Here is a 14,589-nt window from a genome sequence, read left to right on the forward strand (position 1 = left end):
ATGGTTTCTTGACCAGTTCTGACTGGTTAAGGCTTCTGGAAATGCATGGACAGAGAAATCAGACTGATGGACAGAAGGTGACAGTCAGCCAGCATTGTGAATATGATAGAGATCTGCTTTCCTGATGTTTCTGACAATAGCATGGCAGTTGCAACATACAAAAAGATAGACTTATGGGATTAGTAGTAAAATTCCTGCTGTCCCAGAATCTGTATTGAAGCAGGGCAGGAGGGAGTAATTTTCCAGTAGGGAAATGTCGAAGAGGTTCAACATGGGACTGTGATAGGAGACGGCCTAAGGCTCCTAACATCTATGGGGATATTCCTCCCCAGTGGCATGGCATTAACCCAGGATCTGTACTTCCCTGCTTTGTTCTCCTATCAGGCAGTAACCTTTTCCTTGAGCAAATGCAGACTCGTGGGCTCATGCCATGCTACTGCCCTTCAGACTTATAAGTCACTACTGAATCAAATTGAGAGCTCGGGTTAAAAGATGTTTATTGAGTAAGTGAGGACACAATAGACCAGCCAAGTCAATGGGAATTGTCACAAAGCTTCTTACTGTGAAAGAGGGAATAAAGGTCATCATGGAGATCTAAAGAAAGGTAAAATTTCTATATGCCACGTTTAAATCTGCTGATTATTAAAAAAAAAATGACATTTATGAGCAGTATTGTATCTGTGAAAGCAATTTTAAAAGAGGCACTTGATATCAGAGCCATCCAGCAAGCTCAACTGTATTCAGCGCTTCAGGAATCAAAACCCACTGCTAGCAGAAATCAAGTCTGTTCAGCAGAGGTGATAAGGCTGGATTTATTATTTTATTAATAGCAGCATTACTGTAGTCTCAACTAAGGTGACACGGCTCACACCTCCATCCCCTCCACAGATAACACACACAGAGCGTGGGGGAAATCACAGCCATGGAAGAAGGAAGAGATGGGCGAGCTGAGCCCAAGCTTTCTCATCTTTTTAATGGAATCAATGGTGTGGCACTAGGTTATAGTACTTAATCTGAAAGAGTTTTTCACTCCTCTTCAACCTATCATTTTAGGAGTAAAAATGTGCCTACGAAAACATGACCGTATGTGGATGTCTGTGAATGCTGACATGCCTGAAAAGTCAGTAGATTGCATTTTCACAGCCCGTTTGATCTGCAGAATTCACACGGTGGACAAATTTTCAGAACAAATACAGGTCAGAAAATATTTCCAGTTGGAAAAAAAAAAAAGAAGAAAAAAGAAAAGCAGTGAGTTTAAATAACTCATTCAAAACCAAAAGAAGATCTGCGCCACTGCTGAGCTGCAACTCAGGAGTTAATTGAGAACGTGCTCCAGGGAGCAAATATGCACTGACAAGCAGATGGACTTGATGACTTACATCCTTTCCTCCCTGTTAACTCTATTTTTTCCCCCTAATTATTATTATTATTATTACTATTACTATTGTTGTTATGACAAGTTCCTTGAGGCAGCAACTTTGTTAAATACGTTGTACAGCGCCTGGTAGGTTGTTCGGGTTCTGCTGACTAATACATAACTGCAACATCTCTGGTCCTTTGATTTGTGAGCTGCTAACCCCAAGCTCAAACCATCGGAAATATGGGGTCAAGTAAGGAATGAGCCATCCCAAAGTAGAAATTAAAAGCTTTTAAAATACTCAGAAGCTCGATTTTTAGTAGTTAGCATATAATAAAGAAGTCATTAAGAGTTATACTTTAAATAATATTGAGAGGTGAAAGAAAAGAGAGTAGATCGTTTAGTATGTGTTGATATAACATAAATTACAGAAAGTGGAAGCTAGCTAATGTGCTAAGGGAATTACATTTTGTAAATCTATGTTAGTTATGGATAGTTACAGATCAGTTATGATATATTGGGCTGGACTGTGCAACTGTTAAGAGAACTGTGTATTTGTATAGAGCTGGATATTAAATAAAATAAAATGAAAGCCAACTGTATCCTGGGCTGCATCCAAAGCAGTGTGGCCAGCAGGGCAAGGGAGGTGATCCTGCCCCTCTGCTCTGTGCTGTGAGGCCTCACCTGGAGCACTGCATCCAGATGTGGAGATGTGGTTGATGCCTCATCCCTGGAGACTTTCAAGGTGAGGCTGGATCAGGTGCTGGGCAGTCTGATCTTGCTGTGGATGTCCCTGTTTGTTGCAGGGGAGTTTGACTAGGTGACTTTTGCATGTCCCCTCCAACTCAAATGATTCTCTGATTCCATAACAGAAGGGAGAATGAAGACTTCAAATTCATCATTAATTTAAGAGATCTGCAATCAATGGTTGCTTCTGTCACAGAGTTTCATATGATCTTGGACAGGTCAGCTGAGTTGGAGAAAGACTGAGGATACCTGATCAGGTCTAGTGTGTAGCATCCCTGCCCATGGCAAGGAGGTTGGAACTAGACGATCTTTCAGGTTCTTTCCAAGCCAAGATTTTCTACAGTTCTGTGATTCCTTGGTTCTATGAATGGCAATGAGCATGACACAATCTGTGCAGCTGTCGCACAACACATGGAGCTGCTGAACATGGCAATACACCAACTGCGTGGGGGAGATACCACCAGGCACACTGCAGAAGGACATTCCAGCAGGGAGGGAAGTGATTTCCCAGTTTGATCACCGCAACACCTAATGTGTTCTGGATGGAGAAAGCAGCTTAGAATATAATTAAACAAACAAACAAATAAGCAAATAGAACAACCCTCCCCCTACACACAAACCCACAACCAAGCAACCCAAAAACTACTGGCCTTCATTTACAAGATGCCTTAAGAACTCATTCTCATTTTTAAAAGACCTTAAAAGCATAAACACCATCAACCGCAATCTCAGGCAGGTCTGGTCCTCCAGTAATGCAGCAGAACTCTAAAGTGACAGAGGAAGCAGAATCGATGTTCAAGAACGAACATACAAAATGGTCTATTCTTGAAGAACAGACTTCTTTTAAAAGTCCCCTAAAATGTTATCAAAAAGTTATTTTGTTTCAGCTTCTCAAATGGTCTGGTAGAAGTTTTAAATGCCCCTTGCTTTATGGAATCAATAGTCTTTCCAATGACCAAAGGCAGCTTGAGTTTAAAACTAAAAGATCCGAATGTCTGCATGCAGCAGGGACTAAGTTGCTTTTGCTTCCATTCATTATCCATATGGTTGTTGGCATAACTCAAAGTACAACATGAATGTCAATAACTGGACTATTAAGATGACTGAAATGTTCTTCTCAATAGATCAAGATGTGTCCTTCTGAAATGTTATCTACCACTAAATCCCAACAGATTTCCAAGAGTATAGAAGGCAAAAGTATCTGTAAAAACCGGGAGGTAGGGCAGGAGGGTGAAGTCCAGGTTTTATAGGGCATGGCAAATGTGGCATTCACCCCCAGCAGGATCCTATGCTGTCTAAGTGCAAAGAAAGAAAAGCCTTCAAAGGGGTATTATCTTCCTTAGCATTCATACCAATTAAAACCTGACACTCACTACTCCCAAATTAGCTTATATAAATATTAATATTACTTCAGACCGAAAACATCCGGCCTCTGCCAAATCTTGATGTGACAGTTCAGAGACAACTTCCAGAAGCTGAGAATTGCCGCTCTGAGATGATATATTGACCTCCACGCACAGTTTCTAACTCCAACGTTAAATGCAGTGTGCTTTAAAGCCTCAGAAAATACTGTTTTGGGAATGCCAGGGGGCTGTCTTTGTTAAACATGGCCAGCAAGAGCCAAAGCAAGTTGTAAACAACATTCTCAGACAGACCAGCGTGAATGTAGAGCAAACACATAAACATCAACAGAATCACTCTGCGTGAGAGCTAAGTTTGGTCTGCTGGAGGGTTAGTTAAAATACCGTTTAATCAACGTAAGGCTGAAGAAAACCTTATTGGGTTTGTCCAATATATGTGGAACTCCAGAAAATAAAGAATTTGAATTAAAATTCATTATTTTCTTCAGAGCACAGAAACTAATAAATCAATGCAGTAAATTACCACTGTGCTCTGCTGTGAAATTAACACCCATATACGTGAAATAAAAGAAGAATTTACGGCTCTAATCAATCATTTTTTTATAACTCCATCACACGTTTTATTTACCTTCTTCCACCAGCTTCTCACCCCAAAATAACTCACCAGGCTGGGAGCTGCCATGGCATCCCATGGGCTCATTCTCTCTGTCTGCCTGTTCCCTGGCCACAGCCCCAAATCTCAGCCCCCACCAGTGCTGCTCCTCCAGCTGCAGGAGCTAAATGCAGAGATCAAGTCCTCCCCTGCACAAAAGTCAAGGTAAGAAGGGAAAGCCCAAGCTCCACATCAACCCCACCAGGTGTTAGCTTGACCCTGAAGGCAGGCAGGCAGTGTGCCAGACGGTGGGAGCGCTTCCAACACTGCTGGGTGCACGATGTCACTGAGATACAAAAGCACGGGAATCACTACACCTTTCCCTGCGGTAATGTTAACCAAGAGAGCCACTGTCAGCTATTTGAAAAACACCATAACCACCCCCTCACAATAACATAAATGGCAATGCCCCTTGCCCAGTAAAACTAAAGAAATTGCTGAATTGGACCCTAAGCTGTAGAAGTAGGCTCCACCAGGCTGCAGAACAAGGCTCCCTTGTTCTCGAGCGTGGGTGATTTATGGTTTCACACGTACTCATGTGTGACATTATTCACTTAGTGCTTGTACCTATGAATATCAGCTCACAAGATAAAAGCGCGCTCGGAGGCGCAGAATGATGCTTGGCCGTGTGCTAGGAAAATAAATAGAGGTGAGAAAACAAAGACCTTCCCATGAAATGACACCAGTTAGATGCACACGGGAGAGTTAAGTGCATCCCCATCCTAACTCTAATCCCATCCACAGACATATGGATCAGACCCCAAACAACTTCTATAAACCCCAAACACGATCTAGCAGAGCCCCGGAGGCCCATCTGCACCCACAGCAGAGGTGGGGTGCTGGCAGTGTGCTGGTCTTGCTTCCACAGCACTGTGGCACACCCTGGCTCCTAGGGGAGCAACTCTTCCTTTCTGCGCTATGTGGGGCAGCCTCACCTGGAGCACTGGGTGCAGGTTTGGGCACCGAAATATAAAAGGGGCATAAAGCTTTTAGAGAAAGTTCAAAGGAGGGCTGCAAAGTGTCCGGATGGTAAAAGACGCATAAGGAGTGGCTGAGGTCCCCTGATTTATGCAACTGCAAGCAGAACAGGCTTCAGCTCCTCACAAGGAATCGAAGGGGCAGTGCTGAGCTCTGCTCCCTGCTCCCAAGGGAATGGCATAGAGATGCATCAGGGAATGGTCAGCTGGGGGTGAGGGAAAGGTCCTGCACCACAGGGTGGTGGCCCCTGCTATATGCCCCTGCTATAGTCCCACCTCAGCTTTCCTGTAGGCCCCTATCAGGTAGGAAGGCTGCTATAAGGTCTCCCAAAGCCTTCTCTTCTCCAGGCTTATAGTCCCAGCTCTCAGCCTGTCCCCATAGGAGAGATGCTCCAGCCCTCTCATCATCTTCATGGCCCTCCTCTGGACATTCTCCAGCAGCTCCATGCCCTTCTTGTGTTGGGATCCCCAGAATTGTATGCAATAATTACGTAGAAAGTTACAGGTTTTCTAATAAAAGATATCTTGTACCTACAGACAAAGCATACAAGGGGTACTGTTGCCTCTATTATTACTATTCACTTAATGAATCAGGACACAAAAACTTGTAGGACTCGACTGCATTTACAGTTCTGTATCAGAACCAGGAACAAATCCTGGACTCCCTGTACCTCTGTTCAGTGCCTTACCCAGATGGCAACATGCTGGAGCAGTACATGTGCCTCAAGAAACTTCCATGACTTGAACAAACTATTAAGCTATTGAAAAAGAGCTCCAGTGGAAGGCAGTACTGTCATAAGCTTGAATGGCAGTCATTTACAGTGGCAAATCCAATGAGAGATTTACCTGGAGCACATCAGCTAAGCCCCATCAGTTGGGTGTTGGAGAAACAGATCTGATTGCCATAAAAGCACCCACATGCTTCAGAACTTCCCCTCTCCAGCTGAGGCCAACTTCTCCTGCATCCCAGAAAAGGACATAAAAAGTCTGTGCTGGGACCTTCATGCTGCCTGTAGACACTCAGTGAGTCACAGCAGCAAGGTGTCAATTTGCTGGCACTGTTTGAACTCCCAAACCCACAAAGAAAATAAAAGATCTTTTCTCACAAATGACTGCTCTCACTCAACCCACACTCCCTTCCATCATCACATATTTGGGTTCACATTAAACCTTTTAATCTTGATTATACAGCACACTGCCACATTTACGGCTGCTGTGCAAAGTGCTCCATGAGTTATAGTGTCACTGAGTCCCAGCAAGCACGCTGAGCTGGCACACTACAAATCTCTTCTGCATGTGCAAAGTCACCGATATAAATGACCAGAGCCTAAATCACTGTGTTAGCAAAGGTAATTCCCTGCAGGAAAGTCCTGGCTGGAGATTTTGGGGAGGTTTTCTAGGCAAACCCATCAGGCTTTTGTTCCTGGGACGCCAGCCTCCCATCGGGAAGAAGGCTCTGAGCTGAGCATGAGGAGGGCAGAACTCATCATGCTTCAATACTTCACAAGGGAAGACGAAATCCTTCTGTTCAAGTGACTGAGCTCTCTTTTTTGGGACAAGGGGCTTCAGAATGCACACACTTCATCAGCCTGATCAAAGGCAAAATAAACAAGAGAGAAGGGGCAGCCTTGGCAGCTTGCACCGCTCTGCATTTGGCACCAAGCGGGCTGGATGGAAGGGGATGATTTATCCCCTCATGCAGTTATGCACTGGCTGGGAGCCTCACCTAATGCAATGGGGGCTGGGTTGCCCAAACAGTAAAATGTTAACCGTGCTGATGCCTTTTAGTTCTCCGAAACCAATTCTCTCAGCACAAAATGAAGATGAACCATCCTCAGCTGCAGTTCAAGAGGATGATGCTCTTGGTCCAGCACAATCTGTTCCAGCATGGGAGGAAGCCACCCCGCACCCTTTGCCGCTAGAAGCAGCCAGAACTGAGCACCCACCTCTGGTGTGTGACACCAAAACCCAAAGCCATTAGGATAAGTGGAGTTGTGCTGATCAGGATGCTCTGTAGTAGGAACCAATGGCAGAGATGTGCATGCATTAAACATGGCAGAGTCCTAACTCCGTTATTTTGTCCATATGGGATTTCTGGGGCTGGGGGAGGAAGGGAAAGGATGCAGATGGAAGAGCCATCTTCGGCCATTTCAAGTGTTAAAAATAAGTGAGATATGTGCCTTAGGGCTCACCAGATTGAACAAAGTGAATACACATGCTCTACAATTTCTTCACCTGGGTTTGTGCCTGAATGATCCTGACCCTTTCTTATGCTATGCACTGCATTAGGCTTGCCCAGCCACATGGTGAAAAGTTATTTAGTGAATATCATTTTCTTATACCACAGTACAAATATTCCCTCTCAGGTGTATTTCTTTTGTTTCTCTAGCTGCGTAGAAATTTGTAGTAGATATATACAAACTTGAAAGTCAAAACCTCAGACCAAAACCAGGAGCATGAGAACTGCGTGGATCCTCTGAGCTACTTTGACACAGATCAGCCTACTGCCCCTTGACTCTTCAGCTCCAGCCCACACCATTAGGTCAGATAGCCTCCCCGTACAGACCACGAGCAAGGACAGATGGTAAATGCTGGAATGAGGACTGCCTGTGGTCAAATACAGGTAGGCATCCAATGGAGCACTCATGACACTGGGTGACATCTACATCCTCATCTGCACAGCCCAAGGGTGGCACTGAGGGCACAGAGATGCCCAGGGTTGTTCCAACATAGTGGGGCTGGGACAGCTAACCACAGCCCCATAGATTTTTCTTAAAGGCTGAAAGGATTTTTAGATCATTTGCATTGCCTTTTTATATGAAACAACCTGTTCAGTTGCATCCAGCTGCCATAACACGCAGCCTAATTACAGGTGCTTGTCAAGTGTGATGCCACTCACTTCAGCGGAGCCACCCCGTGTCACAAAGCATGAGGCTCTGCTTCACGAACTACAACAGCTTGAATCTGCCTCCCAGCACTGCTAAGCAAAGTCTCATCCCTACAGACACAGAAAAGAGGCCACAGCCGGCAGCCATTCAGTGACCTACAGAACAGTGATCATTGCAGCAGCATCAGCTGCCATGTGCTCATTTACAAGTGCACAGGAAGATGCTTTAGGCATATAACTAAGAAGAAAACACAGCTTAAAAAAGCAATGCAACGCCAACAGATCCTGAAGGGGAGCAAGCACATAAACAACTAAGTAGCATGATTTTGTTACCTGTTTTGGGATTGATTACAAAGAAATTCTGAGGATTTCCACTTGTAATCCGGTAAGCCAGTTTTTCATTAGTGCTTGAGTCAGGATCCTGGGCTTGGATCTGAATGACAGATACATCCTTCGGGGAGTTTTCCATGATGGATGGGTAATAGATGGGTTCAGAGGTGAGCGGGGCATTGTCATTCACATCCTCCACCTCGATGTAGACTTCGATGGTAGCATAGAGTGGGACGACCCCGTGGTCAGTGGCATACACTGTCAGCCAGTAGGATTTGGTTGTCTCCCGGTCAAGGACATCCGCTGTGTAGACAACTCCTGTAGAAAAACAGCAAGCAGAGGATCTCAAGAACAGAATCAGTGAAAAACCACATCTATTTTGATTTGGCTATATGACAGAACTGCATGCAGATTTACTAAATGCTTCAACCCTACAAAACTAAATATGTGCATATAAAGAACCTCAGCCACTGCTTCCTGAAACCTGCTCAACATCTCAGCCCTTTGCGTTGAGATAGATGGTTCTCTGTAAGTGTCCTAATGTCATCACCAGCTCCATGCTGGGGCTGCAGCTGAGTAACAGAAGCAATGCCTTCCTTTTCTGCTGGCAATGCAAGCTTGTACAAACCTTGACAGGGAAGAAGCTCATCACTGGCTATGAACTGCACAAAGAAATAGGGACAAAACCAGAGCTCTGTGCTCAGTGCTAGCAATGAAGGTGTCTTCTTTAAGAATCAGACTGCCCTGCAATTTTCTATGAAGTCTTAGAGAGGCTTTAGGGGCCCCATAACAATCACAGGTGACCCTTCAGAGCCCCCAGCCTGCAGCAGCACCCAGCAGAGAGGGCTCTGGGAACTGCTCAGCAGTGCAGGGTATGGGATGCTGGGAATCTCTCTTAATGCACTATCTGCAGTTCAACTGTAATTCATCTGCATTATTCTTCAGCTCCTGTCCAACAAGTTATGCATCAAATTTGGCTTTTTAGAAACTAGCAATTATTCCATTTATGATCCTGGACGCAGCCATGACCTTTGGTTTAAAAGCCAACTGGAAAGTCTATTACATTTCCTGAAGAGAAGCCATGAAAATGCCTGCCCTGTACTCACGAGCCAGCAGGGGATGGAATAGATTTGATGGCCTGATAAAGCTTTGCACACCTAATGATCTAAACAGCCCTGGAGAAAACTTCCCTGGACATCTTACAGCAGAACCCATCCTATGGTTGAAGTTACTAGTGAACTTACTGCATCACTGTTATGAGGGGCAGCAGGAAGAGGCAGAGGAGGTAACTTTCATCCCTGGGGAGTACCACTCCCATCATGAGACAGAAAATCCCTGAGCAGAAGGGATGCTGTCAGTTCCTGGGAGTCAGGCTTCAGCTCCTGATATCCCCACTCAAATCTGGTGGACAGGAGGCAGCACAGGGCCACCAAACGGTTCTGAGATGTCTGCTCTACTTGTGTTTATCTTCTAGGATGCACTTTTGTTTTTTATGCATTTTTCTTTCAAGCCTGGGATTTTTTTACTAACCTTTTAACACTAGTTTGAATTGACGGATATTTTCCTACAGCTTTATCAACCATACAGAGAGAAAGGAAGAAGGGGTAGTGCCAACTCAAGCCACATCTGGGCTCAGGTCTTGTTCCAAAACATCAGGTCAGAGATAGATTATTCACCCAAGAAAGGTGAACAGCACAGCACTGTAGGATAAAGGCAGAGTATTCTAAATATTCTTGTCAGTAGCCGGCTGTGCTACATAATGACTTTCTGTAGAGACATGGGTGAAATATGTGGTGAAGTGTGATGAAAATGCCCACAAGTCCAGAAGAGAAATTACATCGCAGGGATGAGAAGAGCCCATAATAAACAACATCTTGTGGAAATAAATAAATAAATCCACGTGGGCAAAAAGTGAGGCCAAAAAAAGACGAACGCTGCTGCTTCTTGAGATGTTGATTTATTCAGACGACAAGAAGAATTATTTTAGATCCTTAAACGCAAATTGAAATGAGTGGGGTTTTCCCCCAGTGAGAGCAAGGAAGGTTTTAGCAGATTAACCTCTGTTTATGAAGCTGAATTGCACAAAAATTGAGATGCTAATAAATCTATCTTCTGAGTTTTTCCTTCATTTTATGACTCCTGGCAACAATTCCTTTCTCTTTGTGTATTTCAGACAGATAGGATCATGAAACAAGTGTTAGCAGCTGCCAGTGGGGCTGCTACACTGATTCTTCATTTTACTTTTGATTTATTAAAAGGTCTCAGATATAAATTAATTCCTTTTGCTCAATGCGTCTTGTCATTTCACCTGTCAACACACAGCAGCTCGATAAATAAAGAATAAAGTCTTCTTCCCCTTTCAGGTTCTCCAGGTGAGATCCTGTGTCACCTCTGGGAGCACCTTCCCCTTCCACTTGAATGACCTGCATAGTCTGTCCATGCTGATTTCCTGACTAAGGGGATGTAGTTCACACACACAAGAGTGCACACAAGAGTATCTAACCCATCCAGACAGATGTCAAATTCAGATGAGGGGTGAACTCTGAAGACTAATGGCAACCATTTATTATTACTACTGTTTCTTCATCAGTATGGCAAGAAAGGAAAAATGGCAACAGTGTTGGAGTCTGAGCTCAAAACACTGCCTGGAGATCTCCATGGGTTGACCTTGGGGTAACTCAAGTAAGCTGAGTGAAAGCATAAGAAAAGGTGAGAATATCTCTGTGTAAGAAAGCCCACAAAATGAGGAGGCTCAGGGGAGACCTTATTGCTCTCTGCAACTCACTGAAACGAGGTTGTGGTGAGATGGTGGTTGGTCTCTTCTCTCAGGTAACAGCAATAGAGGGAATGGCTTAAAGCTGTGCCAGGGGAGGTTCAGGTTGGGTATTAGGAAACATTTATTCTCAGCAAGAGTGGTGAGGCGGTGGCACAGGCTGCCCAGGGAGGTGGTGCAGTCACCATCCCTGGAGGTGTTCAGGAACCATGGAGATGTGGCACTGAGATGTGGTGTGTGGGCATGGAAGGGGTGGGCTGACAGCTGGACTGGATGACTTTAGCATTTTTTTTCTAACCTTAATGATTCTATGATACTGTAAGTAAATGAAAAAACAACAACAAGAACAACAAAGAAAAACCTCCCTATTTTAAAGGTTATTGAAATAAATAGATAATAAAGAAGAAGAGAGGTTGTTTTTTTTTCAGGTACAGAAGGGCAGAGGAGAGGCTTTGGAAGGTTCTTTATGGACTGTTTTTTGCGGTTTGCACATCCCAGCTGCCTGTTAATTTGAAGAGAAACATGACTAAGGCAACGACACCCGAGCTAAACAAAGCAAGAAATAGGAGGCAGCAGCAGAGATCCTGAAAATTTCCAAGTGATTAAAAAAGAAGTTCTCAATTTTGCAGACGCATTCATGAACCAGGCAGAAAAACGGATTCTGCTGTCCACCGGGATGCCACATCACAGAGGCAATGCTGCCATTCTACACAGGGCAGCTGAAATCCAAGTAAGCAGGCTCTACGCCAGCTCTTCAAGTCCCCCTCGGAGAGCACTGCCTCATTTTACAGCATCCCTGAAGGACTGAAGCCAGCACTTCCTTGGGCTCCTGGCACCCTCAGAAATAAACCAGCAATCAATCAAGCCAGTGGTGCCGGGGGTACGCTCTCCGTCGCATTCCTCACAATCCATTTGTCCTATGCAATCTGCAAAGCACCACGCGCGCGTTATGAGCACTGTAAGTGAAAAATAACAACAGAGCGCACTAATCTCTGATTAAAATCCTGGGCACATTTATATGTAAATGCAGTGCAGCCCTCAGGCTCGGCAACTCGCCAGCAACGCAAACGTTGTGTGGTTGTTTCTCTTAAATGCTTGTTTTCCCTCTTTCCTCAGGAAAATAATGGGATAATGTTTCCTGCATGGCTCCTGAAAGTGGCACGCGGTGAGAGGCTGCACTGTGATGGGCGAGGGCAAATATAAAAAAGGCAATGAGAAGCTAGTGGCCATTCAAATGGCCCCAAATCAGAAAACAGGGCTTTCTTCCTGCCTCTCCCACTGACTTGATGAACAATCTTTCAGCAGACCACTTCAAACGACACAGGCCACCCAAAATTCACCTGAAAGTTATGGATTTACTGCTGTCACAAGAAACGCGAGAGGCTCTTAAAGCAAAAGGGGACTAGAGAAAAGCATTCTTTCCTTCCTCACCTCTTTTCGCCCCCTGCTTGTTTGCCTTACACATCTGGCATGCTCTGTGTGCAGGTCGCATGATGAATGGAGCTGCCACAGCCCTGCAAGGGAGTGTTTGTGGGGCTGTCAGTGCAGGTGTTTACATAGGTACCCACTGCCATGCTCCATACATACATTCCTCCCAAGACTTGCACCATCCCTCAGGAACACCCTCAACAGTGCAAGCACCAAAAGGAGCTAAATTCTGAATTATGAAGGCAAGATTAAAAGACAGCTTGGTGATCCATAGTAAGTCAGGCAGGGAAAAGACAGAGGAGAGTAACGAGGTTCTCTAATCTTGCTGGAAAAAGCAAATTGAGGTCTGATGGTTGGTAGCTGATGTCAGAAAAAGGAGAGCACAAATTTGCACTGAGCACCTGGCAGCAGCACCTGCATGCTGGAGATAGGCCAAAGACTCCCACCATTCGGCACCTTGGTGTGGGACAAGACAGTATCACCTATTTTCCTGCCCACATTATTGGCCTAGATGCAAAACACATTTTACTGTATGATTTTGCCGACTTGACTCGAGTGCCTGTGTTACAGAAGTTGCCAATGTAAGTAGTCATGATCAGCAAATGATGGACAAGGAAAGCTTCTGAGCTGTTAAACAGGAAGATGGGAGGTATTAGCTACTCCGTGGTATATTCAGCATTACAAGAAAATGCTGGGGACAGTGGCAATGATAATGTTAATCATTCTACTAATCTGGAAGACTGGGAAAGGATTCTTCATTGGAGAGTGTAGTGATGAAACAAAGGCTAAACAAAGGCTTTAAAATAAAAGAGGGCAGATGTAGGTTTGATATTAGGAAGAAATTCTTTACCTAGAACGCAGTGAGGCCCTGGCACAGCTGCCCAGAGAGCTGTGGTGCCCCATCCCTGGAGGTGCTCAAGGCCAGGTTGGATGGGCCCTGGGCAGCCTGAGCTGGTGTGGGGCAACCAGCCCATGGCAGGGGTTGGGGCTGGATGGGCTTTGTAGTCCCTTCCAACCCAAACCATTCAGTGATTCTGTGACTAAGAGCGATGCTCAGTTCAGCTCATGACACCTACAAAGTCATCATCACTAAGTGCAAGACCACTTCAGCTTATGCCATGTAAAGTGCATCCGAAAGTTATTTCCAGAGCTCCAAGCATGCATCTCATTTCTTCAGCTTCAAAACAAAAGAGGCTCAGTGCAAAATAGCCACAGAGTTTATTCTATTCTGTCCCCGAACTGAAATGATGAGAATGAGTTAGGAATGAATACTGATAAGGAAGTGTTCAGGACTGTTTCATCACTCGAATTCAAAGGAAGAAAGGCAAAATCACTGATTCTGAAATACCACTAATTATTCACAACCTTCATCAAAGACTCTGCCAGTCTCCCCTGGCAGTAAAACAACACCTTGTTTGTAACTGAGTTGCCACCCAATGTTCCTCACTTGCATTTTCTTGTTGGCAAAGAAGCCCAGAAATGGAGCTCTAAAAGAAAGAAAAGTTCATAATGATATCTTTTTCAAGGCCTCCAGAGGGGGAGAAAGGATTTACTGAGGTGCTTAGGCCTGCCCAAGATCAGCAGGAGCCTTGCAGCAGTCTCCAAACATCAGGTTCCTCACACTGAGCAAATATGTCATTTCTGAAGGACGATGAACAGAGAGCTAATGTCGTCAGGAAAAGTTGTAAAATTATGCAAGCCCTTAATTCATCGAACTAACAAACATAAAATCAAACCGAATAGTATGATTTGTAGGCAGAAATTACACTTTCAATTAAGAAAGAAAATTTATTATTTAAGGAAGGCCAACATTACGCCTAACACATAATTCCTTTATTTAGGTACTTCAAAATAAAATGAGTCAGACGTACATAAAAGCCAAGTGTGTACCTCTTCTAGCAGATACTTACTTTGTTACTTCCAATGAGGATAGATTTAAAATATAGGCTAAAAGACTGAACAGCTTTAGCATGACAAAGATGCACGGTGGACCTGAGCACCAGTGCCAGGTGGACTGAACACACTGAGGGCACTGGAACCAGTGGGAACATGAACAAATCCTGCATTATATTCACCT

The 14,589-nt window shown here is 44.5% G+C and overlaps 1 protein-coding gene across 10 annotated transcripts in view; it reads right to left on the minus strand.

Moving 5' to 3' along the window:
* Nucleotides 1-14,589, minus strand: part of FAT3 (FAT atypical cadherin 3) — a 399,084-nt gene that overhangs the window by 210,495 nt on the left and 174,000 nt on the right. For all 10 annotated transcript variants that reach the window (XM_072326829.1, XM_072326826.1, XM_072326828.1 and 7 more), the window contains one exon: nt 8,315-8,629. In XM_072326829.1, the coding sequence (XP_072182930.1) occupies nt 8,315-8,629 (315 nt within the window). The remainder of the gene's footprint in view (nt 1-8,314; nt 8,630-14,589) is intronic.

The sequence above is a fragment of the Excalfactoria chinensis genome, chromosome 1 (assembly GCF_039878825.1).
Source record: "Excalfactoria chinensis isolate bCotChi1 chromosome 1, bCotChi1.hap2, whole genome shotgun sequence".
NCBI lineage: Eukaryota > Metazoa > Chordata > Aves > Galliformes > Phasianidae > Excalfactoria > Excalfactoria chinensis.